We start from the raw sequence: 20,030 nt of genomic DNA on the forward strand, positions 1-20,030 counted from the left end.
TCACAATATGGTGCAATAAATTGGGATAAAAACTAGAGAATGTTTGATAAGTGCGGTCGTTGAAAATCCATATGAATTTTGCTCACATGTAACTCCCAACAAAGAAATATTAAAATGCATTTTTCTAGTTTAAACTAAGTAAAACATGTTATCATTGCTTATACTTTCAGCTTGCATTTCATATATGTACGTTTTTTCCCTTTTTTGTTGGGTTACAAATGCATGCATTACGATTTTCTTATGGAAAACATTGATGTCATGCAATCTATTATACTTATATGGATGTTACCAATTTACACCACTTACTAGAGAATGATTAAATAACGTTGCATTTTCAATTCAAACTAAGAAAATCACATGAAATGTGTACTTGCATTTTATAGTTTATATCAAAAAAATATTTTTCCTTATTCAATTAGGATACAAATATACAATTGGTCATAAAGAAAAATTAAATTTGCAAACATATATAGTTATTTGATGTTACTATAGGTTACAACCAATGACTAGGGGTGCAAGTCTAGCCCTGACGGCCCTGACCCTCCCTAAGCCTGCCCTGAGCCTAAATAGGGCTTGGGCTCAAGATTTTGGCCCTGAGGGTGGGCTAAGGCCAAAATATTCAGGCCCTGATTAGGGCCAAAGGTGAGCCTAAGATTACTCTTTGGCCCGTCGGGCCTGTTCCGACCTGTCCCTGATTTTTGCCTTGACCGTAGCCCTGAGTTTGGCCTTGATTCTGACCCTAATTTTGACCTTGATGTTTGATCTCAATGAATTAGGAACAGGGATAAGGATAGGGCCAATCAGGGCAAGGGCTAGGGACAGGGCCAAGTATAGGGCCAATCAGGGCTAGGGCTAGGGACAGAGCCAAGTATAAGGCCAATCAGAACTAGGGCCAGGGATAGGGCCCATCAGAGCTAGGGCCAAGGATAGGGCCAGTCAGGGGTAGGGGTAGGGCCAATCAAGGTGGGAATGGGCTTCGATTAGAATACATAGGGCTAGGCTTGGGGTTGCAAAAGCCCGCCCTAGCCCGACCCTGTTGCAGCCCTACCAATGACACCTGTGGAACCTATATGGATTTTGTAAACATGTAGCATTTTATAGAAAAGCATTAACCTATTCAACCTGAAAAATGCATATAATATTTTATTCATATTTTTTATATCTCATAAATGCATTTTCCAAATTTAAGTATGATACAGTTCCTTATATTTAGAAAATTGAATGGGCGAATGCATATTTGGTGACCGTTTCCACTATTTTTTGTTTGTATCTCATAAATGTATTCTAAATTTAAGTATGATACAGTTCCTCATATTTAAAAAATTAAATGCGCAAACGCATATTTGGCAACCGTTTCAGAAATATATTGAATAATTCAACTATATAATGTCGCCTTCTCAATTTTGAAATCAGAGTTCCTAGCTTCCAATGGAGAATTCTTCCAGGTAGGTCTCTATTATGGTCTTCTCCTTCTTCTCTTTCTTTCTTTCTTTTTATCAAATTTTGTATCTATGTCCTCCATAAAAAAATTTCGATAGCCCTTATGCATCTCTACCATTTTTCTTTTAAAATATTAGTGAATTACTGTTCTATTGGGTTAGCGTACATTGTCCTTTTCAATTGCTTATGTTCAATCATATATAAATTATTAAATCCTCAACCAGTTGATTCATATGATGAATCTACTTTCATGGATTTGGTTGTTTGTGTTCATTAATATCTAATTGCTTTCATTATTCCTAAATATCACTGATTAATTCCATTTCAATTTCAGGAAATTCAAAAAATACAAGATCCATTGTTTCTGCAAAAGAACAAGAAAAAAGAAAAGATTGGATCATGAAAGAACTTTAGAAGCGAAAAAAATACACTTAAGAAGCGTCATCATCGGATCAACGACTTACCAAGTTCAATGTATGTTCTTTCAATCATATTTCTTTCATTCTTCCACTTTGATTATCTAGGTTCAATATTTATATTTTTGTTTTATACTTTACAATTCCTTTTCTTTTTCTTCCCATTTTTTAAGTTATAAACATCATTCATTTTCTCATATCCTCTGCGTGGTTTTTGAACTTCTCCTTCTAACAAGCCTAGTGTCCTAGCACTCCTAGCTAGGAGTGCTGGTTTCAACCATGGCTGTTTGAACTACCTTCTTCCTCTTGCAATTTTGCATCGGATGTCCCTCAAGGTGACACTATGTGCATTTCTAACTGGTATCCTCATAAATAAACTTCTGCGGCAAACTATAAACATAGGTGGCACCTAGTTCAAGGGGTTCAATCTGAATCTCCTTTTCATAATCTTCCAATACCACAAAAGCAAGTGTATGGTGACCTATTGCACCACTACGAGTGCATTTGTCCGGTGAAACCAGCCTTCCTATAGTCTTTGTATTTGATAGTAGGATTTTTTTCATGCCAGTATTCAAGAGGTAACTTTAGAAAACAAACCCAAACCAATTTAGGAGCCCGATGAATGTCGTTAATGTTGAAGTCTGGACAGAATCTTTGAAATCTAATGAACTATGAAACTTCCACCATCCACAATGCCAAATCTCTACCATGTCACTTTTGCATTTGAAATGAAAGATGATAAAACCTCTCCCTAATGAGTGCATGATCACTCAATCCCATAGCAATAGTTGCCTCAAATACACCGAATATCATAGAAACCTCAAGATTTAAACTTGTGGTCATTATTTAAAATGATATCGAGGATGCCTAGAGGCATCCCAATCTAATTCACTCTTAATCATGGCTGAACAAGGTGAATTATATTAGAAACTTCTAGTCTTACTGCTGAACCAACCAATAAATATGTTACTATAGTGTTCGTCTCTCTGTACCAATTAGAGACTATTCACTAAGTTCAGTTCAAGAATGCCTCAAAACCTCTCCATCTTTGAAGAAGACAGCATGGAATGCATTGCTGTTGACCAGAAAAAAAACACAACTATAGTGTAGTCGCATTCCACAAAAAGACAAGAAAAGTTAGAGTGCATGCCCAGTCTAAGCCATTTTAAAGAGCTTCAAATTCTGCTTTAAAATTTTACTTGATACCCAAAAAAATCATAAAATACCACAGCACCTTTGCCGTATGATATCTAAAAACTCTTCCTGCCCCACACTTCCTGGGTTGGCCAACGAGCTACCATCAATATTTAACTCTACCCAACAATGTGAAGGAGGGAAATGAAATGTTCATTAATGTATTTATTTGTGATTATTTAAATTTTATTTATTATGTGTTCGCTTAATTCCCAAGTGTTAATTTTGTTATTTATCTCTTGAGCTGATCATCTGTGATGGTGACGTCAAGACAAAGTTAAGTGGACTTTAACTAGGATGTGACTTGACCTTGGTCTATGACAGCTCTAATTGGGGGTTGATGTGAGTCAAACATTGTAATGCAATGAGACTTGCACCTAGAGCAACCATGCAGCAAGGTCCATTGGGTTCACCAAATAAGAGCTTTGTTTCAGGATCTAATGGACGCCATCTAGAGGAAACTTCTCCTTCATCCCCATTCAGTATTAGAAGGTAGAAAATGATAATCGACTTGCACAACAATGTCGGAAGAATATCGAATTCTTGTATCTAGTTCAAAGATTAACTTAGTTGGACAAACTGCAATGGTGATTAAGATGATTTGACTTGATGGATCAACCCATTTATTCATTCAGAGTATTATTTGTAAGCCTTTTCTTTCTCCCCAATCCAAATTTTCACTATATCACGTGTCCGCATTTTAGACCACAAGTTAGGATTGGTTTCTTCATCTACTACTGGTTTGATGCCTATAGAGTTGGCTCCTCTTGGTAGCTTGGTGCCTCAAAGCTCATCCCATTCTCACTATTTTGCTTAAGGATTGGCTTCTTCTTCTATTACTGCTTTGATGCCTAAAGAGTTGGCTCATTTGGTGGCTTGGTGCCTCGAAGCTCATCTCATTCGCATTATGCTTCTCAAGGGTTAGGTTATCCACTGGCTTGATTCTTCTAGAAATAAATCTTTCTAGTGGATTGTTGCCTCACGGATCAATTTCTTCTGTTGGATTCCCAAGCAAGACTGGGATTACCCATTTTGCATTGTTTTTTCTTTTTCTTGGGAATTTAACATTTAAAATGAGGTTTTAAGTTCTTTCTTTCTTTGTCTATTAAAAGTTTTATCTTATATGCTATTATCTTAACTTGATTGATACTGGTTCTTTCTTATAATCAAAATGTTATAGTTACTTTCAGGGAGAAGCCCTTTATTCTACCATTATTATAGGAAATGAGGTCCACTCTGAATCAAATAAACATCAAGGTAGCATATGAGTCCTGTTCTGATATCAGTTCTTCCAATTCTTCTGCAGTTTGGCAGCAAAGTACACAGAAGCTGCTTCACTGAAATCATTGAAGTCGACACCTTTGGGAAGTGCCACAGGGTCGCCCCTGTAGGGATCGATACTTCCTGATAAATGACCATCAGGAATACCCAGTGGAACTTGAAGTCAGTCCAAGATCTTGTCCCTTCAAGATTTGGTTAGATTTATGCTTTGAAGCACACTACGTCTCTCACGAAAGGGTCCCTTCAAACTTCACCTACAGCGCCTCTGCAATGCCGGTTGAATCTTCATCCTCTCATGTCTCAGTGCCAGCTGCACCAGTGTGGTGCATTGGATGAATCATATTGACGTGAGGTATTCTTGCATGGTGAATCATACCTTCAGGTGGGCTGAGATGCTGACTTCTCCGGTTTCTTTTTCATCAGAAAATAGTAACCATGTCGGAGCTGTTGTGGCCTTCGTTTTGAAAACTTCTTACCAGCATCTCTCCAACTCACACATGCAATCGGATGCAAAGCTGAACTTTTCTATGCAATCGAGAAGATTGTAAATCATCTCTCAATTATAATCTGGAAGAGTAGACCACGGTCTGTACATTTCGCTCTTCTTGTCATTCTTCTTCTCTGTTTGGGAGTTGGAAACAACAGGTGATGAGACAGAGAAGTCAAAAAGATGGGTCCGATCCCCTTTATTATGGATTGAATTGGGACATTGGCCTCAACATCACCACCAACCAAGCATGGAGCAGCTGTTTTCTTAATATATTTTCCTCTTGACTTTGAATAAAATGAGATGGATTTGGCTTGCTTCTCTAATGTCCTCTAGATGATTTCTGCTAATTCTAATTTGGAATGAGGGTATTACATAATATACTATCAGGTAGAATTGAACCTACAATTTCTTCACTAAGAGGTGATAGTCTTATCGACAATGATTGTTTTATAGGTTTTTCTATTTGATGAATATGCATTCTAAGTTTCTTTTTTCATACATAGTGAACTTCTCAGTTCCGTGCTCTGACATTTTTCTTGTTTGACCCTGTCTATTGCATGTATGACAGTTTGGTCGCTTTCCGGTGAATGCCTCGACTGAAACATCAATCCTATCTTAATCTTCAGCAATTGATTTCCAAACAGAATGTGGTACTTGGATCGCCCAAGTAGTAGTTTCTTCTTTAGGGTATATTGAAACATCATAATTTTCGTGCCTCCATGAAATGTTTTTTGATTGATTAACAACCATAACAGCAACCTTAGTAAAGTTCTTGGCCTTGTAGATGGTATCAAACTCCAAACAAACCTTGCATCTCCATGTTCTCAAGTTGAGCAACCTGAAAAGATAATGACTGTGATTCACTTCGAAATTGAAACCACCTTGGAACTTTTTCCCCATCCAAAACAATGTCAAAGACCTTCCTACTTCTAAGGATTTGGCTCCCTTAAAGTATCTAAAAAAATTATTAAAAAAAATCAAAAAATAAACTAACTAAAAAACGCTCAGTTAATAAGAAAAGGGTTTTATTAGTTGGTCAAAAAAAGGGGTTTCATTAGTTTAGTATTTTTTATGGCTAAAATATCCATGTGTTGTTTTAATATTTTTTTTTTCTTCTTTTATCCAATTTATCAAAATAAAATTGCTAAAAAAACTAAGAAATAAAAAATTATCAAAACAAAGTCCCTCACAAAATGCGAAATGAACAAGTAGGAATGCAACAATCTTTTGGCAAGGTTTCTTGAGTTTGGCTTACATAACAGTGCAAGAGTCGAACCATCTTTGATTGTTCTAGAAGGAACTCTTCATTTTTAAACCTAGTTCTATCGTAAATTATGCTTCTTTGGTTCTTTGGAGTTTTAATCTTAAAAGCAACAGAGTGTTTAGGAAGAGATATTATATTAATTAACCCTTGCAGCCTACTAGGGTTACTACTACCAACTGTGCTTTCTGTTCTTGGTCCAGTTTTTTGTGCCATGGGGGGTTGATGGAGGTGAAATGTACTTCTTGATGTCTATCAAATCCTAGTGTTGAGCCAGGTGTAAAACCCAGCAGGCACCAGAAAAGGTCTTGTAATTTTAATTTAAAGTGATTTGCATTGATTGGTTCTAATAACTAATCTGAAAATTTTGGTTTTCAATGAATTTTTCTATGAAATTCCGTTTCGTTTTCTACAGTTGATGGAATAATCAATAGGGAGTCGATGCCGATGGCAAGGGGACATGTATTGTCTTTTAAACTTTGTTTCAAACTTTGCAGAGGGATTTTTTTGCCTTTTATAATAACAACATAAGTGTACATTGCCATAACAAGTAATCTAATGATAAAAGAATGGTTTCCTTAAGGAATATAGAGTAAAAGTACCAAATCAATTATCAAATTTTATTTGAACAAAAAATAAGGAAGAGAATTATTCTGTATTATATTACAAATTTAAATTTAAATTAAGATCTTTTAATAGCTAAAACTTAGGGGTCAGATTTCATCATAACTATCACTCCCACCCTTTGATCCATCTTTATACTTTGGAAATTAATATTTTTTATTGACAGTCGAGATTCCCTTCCCTATTAACTCACTACATTTCTAGGTGAATTAAAAAGACTAATAGATTAATTAAATTCTATGAATTCCCATGTAACAACTACACAAAGCCTTTAAGTATATTTCTATCCTAAAATGTAATTGATAGTGTTTACTCCAACGAACTAAACACATAAGTTCTCTATCAGTTCATTATGATTAGTGGTCAATTACTTAAAAGCATTAAAATCAAAAGTAAAAACTCAATCAATGAAAACAATATTCAGATTATATCAATGAATCCAATAATAGAAATTCAAAATTAGGCTACATCTAATCAGTAGAAAAATTAAATTAGTTCATTCTAAAAATTAAAAACATCACAAAAGAGTTCAAGAATATTGAAAGAAGATAAAGAAAAACTTATTTCCAACCTCCAAGTCTCCAAAGCCAACCAACTTCTTCAAAATTCGTCATCCACGCTTCTCCCAAAACATCTTCAAGCAAGAATTGTTTTTCTTTTTTACTCAATTTGGTATCATTCTAATTTCCTAGTCTGACTCAACCAAGTAAGGATTTGGCGTACAAATCAGATTGACTTCGAGAGCTCAAAGGCATAATCTCACCATTGGATTTGAAGAGTAAGAAGTTATGAAGCTCCTGTCCAAAAAAATAAGTTTGATCAGACACTAGATGACCGTTCGATGAAGAACTTGATCGAAACTGGACAAAGATACTCAAAAACAAGATTTTTTTTTCCTCTTCCTTCTTTAATCTAGTCCTAAATAGGAAATAAAACCCTAAAGTATGCAAAGAATCTTTCTCTCCACGTTTTTGACTTGAGAAATCCTCTAGAATCTACTCTAACTTGATGAAAAAGACTTTCATTTTTGAGTGGAATAAAATTCAGTTTGGTTCTTTAAGGGCCTGTTTGGTTACTTGAGTCTGTAGATTTCAAAAATTTAGAGATTTCAAATCTACAGACTTCAAATCTCTAGAGTCATGGTTCGTAAAATTAACTGTTTGGTTAGTTTGAATTTTTGGAATGAAATTTCTAGATTTATCCTAAAAAAATATTGATTGAATTATGGTTCAAATCTTTAACGCTTTGATAGTATGGGTGAAATCTCTGGATTTCACCTCATACCCATAAATCTACAGATTCACGTTTTTAGTGTAAAAATGTGAATCTCTAGATTTCATGAATCTAGAGATTCACACAACCAAACAGGTAAAAATCTCCCATTTGTGAATCCAGAGATTTGAAATCTCTGGATTCGCGTAACCAAACAGGCCCTAAGATTCTTTTCGCATAAATTCTCAATAATACCCCTTACAGATTTTGTTCATTTCCTGCAAGCAAAAATAAAAATCTTAATTAAAATTTGCTAAAAAATATATAAAATTACCAAAATTATAGAAGTAAAATCAATTAATTAGTAAATATAAAATCTACTCATGAGATTACCATACACGTTGTTCCATGTTTGTCATATATGGCACAGATCAATCAAACGACTAAGATAATGATTGAATTGGTAAATTCAATTATTTTTAGGTCATCTACTTGTCTATTGTGTTAGTTAACTAAATGATAGTTGGACACTTAGACCTTCTTGGGATTTTTTTTTGGGTAAATATCACTTAGCTCCCCTCTTACCCTGCATTGACAGTTAAGTTGAGATTTCATGAGGCTATCATGATATTATATATGGAGATCATTCCAGGCATTTGAAGATGAATTGATTTTATCTCCTTTAAGCATACCCTTAGAGAGGGTAATAGTGTTGCTGATCGGTTGGCTTCTTTTGCTGTTAGTTCACAATCCTCTTTATTTTTCCTTTTTTCTCCCCCTCCACGATACATTGGCCTTTATATTTTGACTATACAGGTTGTAATTACCCAAGGGGTTTTACTTTCAAATAAATGTCTCTTGACACCAAAAAAAAAAAAAGTGTTTGTAGATGAATAGAATCATATTGTGTATTATTCACCGAGTGGGTACAAACGTATATATACACAAAGAATCAAGTCCACTCAACAACCTAAGAAATTATATGAATACCCTCTACATGGATCTCCCTTCAAATTGGGCCGATGGATGAGGCCCAGTTTTGAACATATGCCTTAATAGCACCTCTTAGTAGTGGCTTATTGAAGGGATAACCCAATTTCTATGGCCACTTTCTATCTTACAAAGTGATAATTTAATTTGATGTGCTTCGTTCAGACATGAAAAACTGGATTCACTGTCATGGGTAAGGCACTGAGATTATCACAAAACAATATTTAATTTGATGTGCTTCGTTAGAACTCTCTCCCATGTTTTTTGTATTTTAGGAACTCTTGTGTTTTAGAACTTTGTGAATAACTCTTGTGTTTTAGGACTCTTGTGGGTGGGAAGATTTTGATTCAAGGCTTTATGGCTATCTTATATGGGATAATTTGAATTATCATATATACTTTAGTCCCACATTGGAAGGGAACTAACGATACTATCACTATATAAAAAGTAATTGCTCCTATAAGGGATGTGTTTAGGAAGAAAATTAAGTATGGACCATATGCATGCACTTCGAGCAAGCCAGGCCGTGGCTGTGGTCCAGGGTCCATATTCATGTAGTGCGACACAAGCCTAGGTTGAACCCTAGTCCAGCCGCGCCATGGGATATATAATATGTATTTAATTAATTAATATTAATATGTTGCATGAGGAGACCTATTTGGTGGATGGGCAGTTGAGTAGGGTGGATCTCTTGGTGGTGCAACATGCTAACATCAAGGTCAATACAGAACCCAGAGAGGTGATTTGGCAGAGGCCTCCTCTTGGGTGGGTTAAGTTAATCGGTCAACTCTTGGGGCCCTTGGTAGGGCAAGAGTGGGTGGTATGATTAAAGATGCAAATGCAAGTCCCAGGGTTATCTCATCGTTCTTGGGGGTGAAGACCAGTAAGAGGGTGAATTTATTGGGGTTTGAAGGGGGCTTTGTGGATAGTATCAAATGGAGGGTCTCACATAACACTGTGTGAAACAAATCCAGTGGCAAACTTTCTTGCAAATCTACAGCAAGGGAGTACTCTGAACTTTCTTTGCTTTGTCATTGGTATGGGAACCAGTGAGGTTAGGTGTAATGGGGGCAACAATGTTCAGCGTATGTTGGTTCTTTTGAGCATGTACTTCCGTTCATAATTTTCATAAAAGTTTGACCCTTTTAATAAAAGTCTAATCTTTTTAGTGAAAAAAAAAAAGTCTATTACTTGGGTCATGGGCCTTGATCTAGAAAGCCCATTGTTGAGTTGTTGTAGAGAGGTGACCATACTGTCACGGCCTTAGTTATTGACTAAGCCAACCGTGCCGGCACTTAGCACTTTCTTGCACTAAGTCAGCCTAAAACCCAGCTAGAGAGAGTAGAAGAAAGCTTAGAGCTCAAAGAGAACCTTGAGAGAACTTGTATTGCTCACTTGTTTGATCCTTTGTACAAATGAGTCCCTCCCCTATTTATAGGTGAGGTAGGATACAATGAATGGTTGTGATTTGTACAAGTGTCTAGAATCTAATGGTTAGGAATATTCTAGTGGGTCTAGATATTTCTAGGGATATTTCTAGAGACAAGATACTTTATAGATGTAGATTCCTCTAGAATCTCCCTCCCTTCTAGAATGTGGGCTAAGTGTAGCCCATTAGTGTTATTTCTAAGTTGGGCTAGTCCATGTGTGGCCCATGAATATTATACCATTGGGCCTATAATAAATTGGGCTGTGTCATTCTCCCCCACCTATTCCGTCGACGTCCTCGTCGTGTTTTCATCGTGGAATCTCCTTATATATTCTTGGAACTGCCACAATGCGTTTTCTGGTTCCCAACTTGCTTCGCTCTCAGGCAATCCCTTCCACTTCACCAAATACTCTCGACTTGGAGGCACCCCACGTTTGCGCATTACTCGATCCGCCATTATATGTTCCGCCTCCTTGTCATAGGATGTTGTTATGCTTGTAGGTGCCCTTGTAGAAGTCCCACGACTAGGATCCTCCGCATCTCCTTGGTAAGGCTTCAACATACTTGCATGGAAGACAGGATGGATCTTGAGCTTTGGTGGGAGGTCTAGTTGGTAGGAAACCTTACCCACTTTCTTCACGATTTTGAACGGCCCTTCATACCGACGGACCAGTCCTTTGTGCACCTTTCGCAAGGACTTGAATTGTTGGGGTAGTAACTTCACCATGACCATGTCCCCTATTGCGAAGTTTGCAGGTCGTCTATCTATGTCGGCCCACTTCTTCATCTTCTTCGTGGCTTTGTCTAAGTAGGACTTAGCCACGTCCAACCTTTTTCGCCTTGGTTGTAGGCTTTTGGGCAACTCAGGGGGCATCACGTCCTTGAACTCCTCTAGAGTTCTCTTGACCTCCTTCGGTCTGGCTGCCTTGGGGACATCCTCCTTGTCTTCCAAGAGTGCTGCCAAATGTGTGACTTGCCCCTCTTCGGCTCCCTTCTTCAATTGCATGGCCGAAAGAAGCTTCGGTCCCTCCTTAGTCCCTTGTATCGTTGGGACCATACAAGGTGCTCCTTCCTCCATAATGCACACCTTGTTTAAGAATGGCATGGGTACGACCTTGACCCGTGTCAAGAATTCCATGCCAAGCACCAAGTCAAAGTCGTCCATTGTCACGACCGACAAGTCCACGGTGCCTTTCCAAGCCCCAATCGTCATCTCGACTCCCTTGGCAACTCCCTCGATAGGGCGTGCCTTCGAGTTGACTGCTTTAAGGCTCCCTCTTTCCTTGCTCGTTTTGAGCCCCAAACGCTTTGCCTCCTCCGTTGAGACAAAGATGTGTGTTGCCCCCGTATCAACTATGGCCCTTGCCATTTTGCCGTTGATACGCGCCTCTACGTACATCAACCCCTTTGTTGATGTAGGGGTTTTGTCTTCCTTGGCCTTGATAGCACCAAGCCGCTGCAATGATCCCATGTGCACCTCCTCTTCACCCGTGTCTTCAAGGAGTGCACTTAGGGCCTTCCGTTTTGGGCAATCCCTAGCCCAATGTGGTCCATCACAAAGGAAGCACTTGTCTTTGGGCTGGAATTTCTTCTTCTTTTCTTGCTTGCCACCCTCCTTGTTTGAAGAGAACTTGTTTATGCCTTCCCTTGTGTGGTCGGTCTTCGACCCCTTCTCTCCCCCACCTTTGCCATTATTGCTCTTCTTGGCCTTAGACTCGTCCCTTCGAAACTCTATTAAGGACTCCGCCGCCGCTATAGCCGTAGCAAGATCTTGTACACCTCGACGTTGTAGCTCTTGCGAGGCCCAATTTTGGAGTCCATCCATGAAGTCGAAGAGAAGTTCCTCTTCGGTCATACTCGGGACCTCCAACATGAGTGTTGAGAACTCCTTCACGTAGTCTCGAATCGACCCCGTGTGCTTTAGCCTCTTGATGTTCTTTCGGGCCAAGAATGCAACATTCTCCGGATAAAATTGTTTCTTAAGCTCTTTCTTGAAGTCTTCCCATGTGTCTATGGTGCACGTACCTTTTTGCATGTTATTGTACCTTCGTCTCCACCATAGAGCTGCGGTCTCGGTGAGGTAGAGTTGCACGGTCTTGATCTTGGTAGACTCGTCCTCCATCGACGTAGCTTCGAAATACCGCTCCATGTGCCATAGGAAGTTGTCAACCTCCCGAGCATCTCTCGTTCCCTCGAATGCCTTAGGCTTTGGCACCTCCACCCTTGGTGCTTCACGCCACACACTCCCACCAGTCGTGGTTCTCCTGCACGTTGCTACCTCTCTACTCAATTCCTGCACACGAGCTTCCACCGTGGCGATCCTTTCCACTACTTGGGTCTGAAGGGCCTCAAACTGTTGTTGTTGTTTGTGCTCCATGGTGTTGAGAGCACCCAATAGGAACTCCTTGAGCTCGTCCATCCGGCCATCGAGCTCATCGGTCCTTTGCTCCCCAACGTCAAGGCGTTCCCTTGCCTCGGCCATCGCCAACTCCACCCGCGTTAGACGTGGCTCCATAGTTGCACTAACTTCAACAGACTTCTCCTTGCCCTTGCGCCTATCCTTGGTGGTGTGGGTCTCCCTCCCACGGTTTAGCTCTTCTTGTGCACCATTGAACGTCTCGGACTCGCTTGTCATCGTGTTTTCCCACACGCTTGACACACCCAACCGAAGCTCTGATACCACAAATGTCACGGCCTTAGTTATTGACTAAGCCAACCGTGCCGGCACTTAGCACTTTCTTGCACTAAGTCAGCCTAAAACCCAGCTAGAGAGAGTAGAAGAAAGCTTAGAGCTCAAAGAGAACCTTGAGAGAACTTGTATTGCTCACTTGTTTGATCCTTTGTACAAATGAGTCCCTCCCCTATTTATAGGTGAGGTAGGATACAATGAATGGTTGTGATTTGTACAAGTGTCTAGAATCTAATGGTTAGGAATATTCTAGTGGGTCTAGATATTTCTAGGGATATTTCTAGAGACAAGATACTTTATAGATGTAGATTCCTCTAGAATCTCCCTCCCTTCTAGAATGTGGGCTAAGTGTAGCCCATTAGTGTTATTTCTAAGTTGGGCTAGTCCATGTGTGGCCCATGAATATTATACCATTGGGCCTATAATAAATTGGGCTGTGTCAATACGGACAATCATAACCCTATCCCTACACCTATTGAGGGCCTGTATGTAGGTGCCATAAGAATTCAGCCAAAGGGCATGTTGTTTCAGTGAGTACAAGTTTTGAATATGAAAATCTTCTTTGTATTCCCTTTTTTTCTTTGAGTGCTGCATATTGCCTTCATACTTCCTTTGTAGATAGTTCTGTTGGGGTGCTAAACCTTAGAACTAGTGGAGTTACTGTATCTTGAAGGTGAGACTGCGAGGTCAAATGGGTATACACTATTTAAGGGCAATCAAACAGCTTAAATACAGTACATCCATGTACACCTTAAATCTTTGTTCGTCATTACTTTGTTGGTCTGGGATTGAAGATCTGCTCTTCACAGGTAAGTGCTTCTAATTGGAGTAATGTTACTTTTATTCATTCTTCTATTCTGTCTATCATGCATTGTTGATTTGTCCTATACATAGTTTATTTTCTATATTTATTCTTAGTTTATTTCTATATTTATTCTAACAATAAGTAAGAGGTGAAGAATTTAAAGCTCATTGACACCAGAGCTTCTCCCCTATATCTGTATCATCCAACCACCTTTGATTTGAAGGTAAAGCACCCTAGTTTCCAGACTTCATTTTTCACACCTATCTTTTTGACTTCAGAGAAATGTAAACAAACTCAAGTTGCTAAAAAAAAATTCACACACAAGTTTTCAATTTACCAACCAAAATAAAAATCCGAAGTACATAATATATATGGAATACATTTTATTTTTTAATTAAAAATCTATTATTATCATACTGAAAAGCCAAGGAAATGAAGAGATTTCGAAAGACACTAAAGGTGAATTATAGTGAAGGACATCAAGGACTGCATGCAGAGGCTCTCAGAATCCTTGTGAAGGCTTTCTCCAAGCAAGAAATATATAATTTCTCATTTATGAAACCTTTTTCTGCTCCGACTGCCACCCTTACTCTTCCCATGTAACTCACAATGGTTATTGCAAGACTCTGCAAATCCCAATATTCATTCCACTAATTACTATTCAAGTAAAACCAAAACCAAAACCAAATCCAAATTACACTACCAAAACAGACATTTAAGAAAAGGGATTCATGGGCCAGGTAGGAATGGGTTTAAGCCCAATGTAAGACCCAAACAAATCCATGTTTGTACTGGTCCGGCCCATGAACCCCAATTCCCTATAGAAGATGACTCTGAGGCACAACAGCTAGGGTTTTGAGTTATTACCTGAGGTGAACCAATCACCATGAAGTACATACCCCTAACAGGATGATCAGCCATTGACATTTTTTCCATTGGTCCAATCATATTTGTGATCGCCATGCTACTGTTATTTAGTGTGCCATGGACATATTGAGCTGTTTTCTGTAAAGAAAATAAAATAACATAAAATTAGATACCTTCCCCTTCTCCAATCAAAGTACCGAAGCCCAATGGGTACTGTGAATTTTGGTTTGTTATCAAATGAATATCTTCTATGAAATTCACAGATTATGACACGTGGCATTTTTAATATTCAATGGTTGTAATCTCTGTGTCGTTGTAATCACAGCTTTTGGATCTAGATTATGACACATAGTATTTTCAATATTCAATGACAATAATCTCGAATCCAGATCATCACCCCGTCTCTGTGCTCCCCGACGACTTTACAACCATAAATTTTGTGAGACCCACAGGTAAAAAATAAATAAATAAATAAATCTTATCACCTAACCCCTGGGTCCTGTATTTATGGTGGTAAAACCGTCCTCCACGGATAGCTGATCCGGACTCAATAATCTCTCCGTCCTTGTAATCACAGCTTTTGGATCTCGAAAATGGTGTGTGATGATTTGAGTAACACTTGTTAAAGTTACAAGCTATACTTGCCTCAGGACCGCTAATTTTCCTCATGGTTTCTAGTAGTGCACCAGTAAGATAAGCCCCTGACGACTGTCTTTTCTTCTTAATTATCTCCCGCACTTCTTGAATGATGTTGAGCGGGTTCACCATTTCAGCATCAGCTAAATTAGGGATCGACAAGTGTAAGAAGACGAACCGGTTGCCCCATGGTGACTTGGAATCTGATTTATTCATCTCTTCGAGTGATTGTTTATAGTTGCTGATGACTCTGGTGTTCAGGAGCACCAGTGCTGTAGATTGTGATTTGCTGGAACCTGGAGGATCCATAGTCTGCATGTAGAGCCGTGTTCCATAGAATACTATCCCAGTAATGACATCATTAATAGTCTGGATTAAGATTAAAAAAAGTAAAATAAATAAGAAATTAATCTTGAACTTAAATGGTGTACGATCTACAGTACTGAAGCTAGCTGCCAGTGTTAAGGAAACATTACCCCACCAAGCTTGTCCTTGATTTGTTTGATCTGCTCCAGAGAGAACGTTACAGTTGAAATGGTGATTGGCCTGAACTCCACACCTTCATGGCCAGACCTGATACGTGACCGATCATCTTCCACAAAACTGCTTTTCAGAATGCTGAAGGCGAAATCTGAGGTGGTGTTCATGAAGGTTGAGAGAAGATCAGTTACTCTCTTAAAGAAACTTCTTTTGTTGCAATCAGAACTCATGAGACCCTGCCTTGATGAAGGAAAAGTTAAAGGAAGAGAAGGGTTATCAGCCCTTCTCAAGCAATTAAATAAGGCTCCCATGAGTGAGAATCCATCACCCAATGCATGGTGAAGCTTAAATACTATATTCCCAGCTGCGTTACTTGTTGGGTACTTGATCAAGTGAATCTCCCACAAGGGCCTGTTCTCTGGGAGCTTTCCCATGGCTATCTTTGACAAATATTCTTGCAAGCACTCCTCGTATGATTCTGGTGATAACCCATCTGGAAAGATAGGGATATGAACATGGTCTTCCACTTTCACATCCACCCTCTTCCATTGTTTCCCACAATGCTCATCTCTAACCTGAGAACCACCAAACAAAATGAGCCAACCAAAGAAATGGTTAAGGTGTTTATAGATAGAGAGAGATAGAGAGAGAGAGAGAGAGAGAGAGAGAGAGAGAGAGAGAGAGAGAGAGAGAGAGAGATTACCATGATAGAGGAGAAGCGAGGGTTGATAGGGAGGAAGAGAGTCCTGAGGAGAAAGTGAGTCTGTGAGGAATCCAAGGGGATATCTGTCTCAAAAATGGCAAGAATAGAGATGGAGAGCACTGAACTGTTGAAGTACTGACCAGTAGGACTCACTGGTTCATCAACTTCTACAGTACCATCAGCTCTTTCTCTCTTGAACTCCATAAGATCCTGATTACTTTGAATACTTTGATATGATTGTTTTTGGTAGAGAATCCTTTGATATGGTATGCCTTACTAAAAGTCGAACCTAACTTTTATAATTGAAACATTTTCCTACTTCATTTTCCTTTTCGTTTTTTTTTTTAATTTTTTTTTTTCTTTCTTTTTGGGAAGAACAATAAAAATTTCTGTACCCTGAAGATGTAAATGCAGATATTAATGGCATATAGTAACTACTAACTAGCAATTATGCAAAGTTGGTACTGCTGTAATTGTGGACATCAAATATGCTAACCGACCTCCCCAGGAATTATAGGATAATATAAAATATTTTCCCAAATTGAGTTATAATTTTCCAAGTCTCTAGTTATGCTTCATTTGATAAAACTATATTAAACATAAAAGCAATGTCTATATGGTGCTTAAACACCTTGAAGAGGAAACAGCCTTAGTTTTGATCAATTGAATGGAATTTCATCCCTACCACTAGGAAATCGTGCTTGTTTCTTTTCTTTTCTTTTCTTCTTCTTCTTTCTTTCTTTTTTTTTTTTTTTTTTTCTTTCTTTTTCTATTCTATCTATCTAAAGATGATTTATATCAAAACTCTACAGAAAAATCATAAAGACAGAAAATGAAATTACTTAGGCAGCATTTATTTCTGGTAACCAACTATGACTTCTTGGGACCAAGTAAAATTACTTAGGCAGCATTTAGTAACCTTTCTTAATGAAAATGAAAATGATTCCACTTCAGCTAATATCCTCTTAGTCTTACTTGGTCCATATCGTCAGAACCAAGTAAACATCTAGGGTTACATTTGATGTATGCATGGCCTCAGAATCTCTGGATTTTTCATTGCCCAGTTCAAACCGAAGCTTCTCTACACTGATTTTTCTTTTTTCTTTCTTTTTTTCTTTTTTTTCTGGGTAAAATCTCCACACTGATTCTGAGACTGGATCTGCCATTCTGATTTCTGTAACAATGCTTTAAAAAATAAATGACACTGTACTGGTTCCCGGAGCCTAGAAGTTTGAAGGAATTAATGCATAGAAGAACATCAACTACTCCTAGAATTTTATTTTATTTTTTCTACCAGAAAAGTCATGTTTTCTTTTTAATTTTAATATTACTAAAAATAAAAGTTACAATTTTTTTTATAGACAATCAAAAGTTTGTTCGATTTACAATAATCAACACCAGGATTGAGCAGGATTTAATCTTTGGCCTGGCCTAGCCCTAGCCAACACCGATCCCAACCCTAATGGTGATTTTGACCCCAGTGTGCAATTCTGATATTGATTTACGTGAGGTATTATGGAATCAATATCTTTTTATTAAAAATAAAATATTTACAAAATCATAAAGAATAATGTTTGATATTTATTACTATATAAATAGTGGAAGGCTATGATAAATATCACCTTAATCATTTTACCCCACTAACACATCCAACCATATGGTGGGAAAGTAATACGAACTTGGACCAAAACATGGATTGACCTAACATGGAAGGGTGGGTTGCTCTTTGATAATGATTGGCATTTCTTAGCGAAGAGGTCATGAAATTGATGCTCCATGTGATATATGTAATAGTCTCTGCTCCTAATATAAAGCTACCAATTTCGAGGGGGGACAAATGAATTGACCAATATTGATTCATGTACTTGGTTTTCACATAGATGTGAAAGTCCTCATCGCTGATTGGGGATGTATTAATTCCTCATTGCTCATTAAATTTTACAAATCATAAATTTGATTTGTTGTTTTATCTCATACCACGAGAATGTAGTCGGGTCTACAATAATTGTGAACCCACTACGCAATAAAGAGATTTGTTTTCTTCAAATAAAATCAAGTCTGACACAAGATATATATGTTTCACCTAACAATGTATGGAATTTTGCTAGGTTAGTGCCATTGACATGGTGGTGGTGCCTGTGGTGCTCAACTTCTAGATGGTCATCACCTAGTTTTTACTAAATCTCAACCAGTCAAAATACTATATGTACATATTATCAAATTAAAATGCTAATTGAGGATTAGTGGAATGGTTGAGAACTTGACTTCTCATGAAGAGGTTGAAAAAGAAGAATCATGTTTTTGGGTGTGCTCTGTCCAGTTTTGATCAAGTCTTTCATTGGATAGTCAATCGACGTTTGATCAAGTTGATTTTTGGACAGTAGCTTCACGACTTCTTGATCTTTAAATTCAATGGTCGGATTGTGCATTTAAGCTCTCGAATCAATGCGATAAATACATCATCTAGACAAACGAATTTTTTAGTTGAATCAAATTAGGAACTTAGAGTTTGTTTCAAACTATGTCAAAAATCATATCCAATTCATTATAATATGTAATGTAAGCAACGAAGAATGCAAAAATATCATTAACGATAATTTCATTCTGATACCAAATCTCATTATAATATGTAATAGAATTCTCAGTATTTCCAATTTTGGTATCAGTTTGTACCGCTTCAACGACAATAAGCCCTTTGGGAGTAGGCACAATACTAGGCTCTTCTAGAGGGGATTCCTGATTCTTTTCCCTTCCTTTTTAAGGAACAGTGTCCTTTGATCCTATCAGTCTACCATGCTTCAAGTGTATAATTTTGATTCATTTTAGCCTATCATTTAGGAATAATTATCCTATCTGGAACATTTAATACTTGTTACCTTAGTAGTATCATTGAATGCATGAAGAAATCTACTGGTCAGAGCCTGTCAATGAATTAGACGTGGTACCTCATTTTCACATTTAGGAGTCCTTGGGTCTAATCCAAATAAAATTCATTGCATTTCAAGAGATATCTTCACATGGCTTCTACTTTGCAACCATGAATTCACAAGTGTCCCAATTGAGGGAAACATTGTCTCATCAAAATGAAAATCGACGAATCTTATAATAAAATGATCACCAGTAAGTAGTTTCAAAAACTTAACAATGAATGGTGGATCAAAACCAACATAAATGCCCAACCGACATTAGGGACCCATTTTAGTCCTTTTTGGTGGTGCTACAGACTCTTGTACCGCACAACCAAAGCGTGTAATTGTGAATTATCAGATTCATAACCGAAAACTATCTAAAGGGGAGATTATAAAAGACTAGTAGTAGGACGCAACCTAATTAGTGTTACCGCATGTAAAACCACATGATCCCATGTGAATCATTGAGACTGATTCTCAATAATAGAGTAAAAGCAATAATTTAGATGCATTTAAGCAATGACTCTGCCGATCTATTTTACATATGAACATATGAAACCAGATGTTCAACCTCGATGCTAAGTGAAACACAATACGTATCAAA

At 37.9% G+C, this 20,030-nt stretch overlaps 1 protein-coding gene across 1 annotated transcript; it reads right to left on the bottom strand.

Annotated features, from left to right (window-relative positions):
• Window positions 1-14,237: 14,237 nt before the first annotated feature.
• On the bottom strand, window positions 14,238-16,761 carry LOC149004824 (wax ester synthase/diacylglycerol acyltransferase 4-like). The gene is made up of 5 exons (XM_089169309.1): window positions 16,518-16,761; window positions 15,811-16,389; window positions 15,344-15,703; window positions 14,699-14,836; window positions 14,238-14,457 (listed from the first exon to the last, which is right to left on the bottom strand). Exons 1-5 carry the CDS (start codon window positions 16,719-16,721, stop codon window positions 14,311-14,313), a joined length of 1,428 nt encoding a protein of 475 aa, XP_089025435.1. The 5' UTR covers window positions 16,722-16,761; the 3' UTR covers window positions 14,238-14,310.
• Window positions 16,762-20,030: the final 3,269 nt, after the last annotated feature.

This window comes from Hakea prostrata, chromosome 9 (genome assembly GCF_041222555.1).
Source record: "Hakea prostrata isolate BN-2017 chromosome 9, UWA_Hpros_2, whole genome shotgun sequence".
NCBI classification, from domain to species: Eukaryota; Viridiplantae; Streptophyta; class Magnoliopsida; order Proteales; family Proteaceae; genus Hakea; species Hakea prostrata.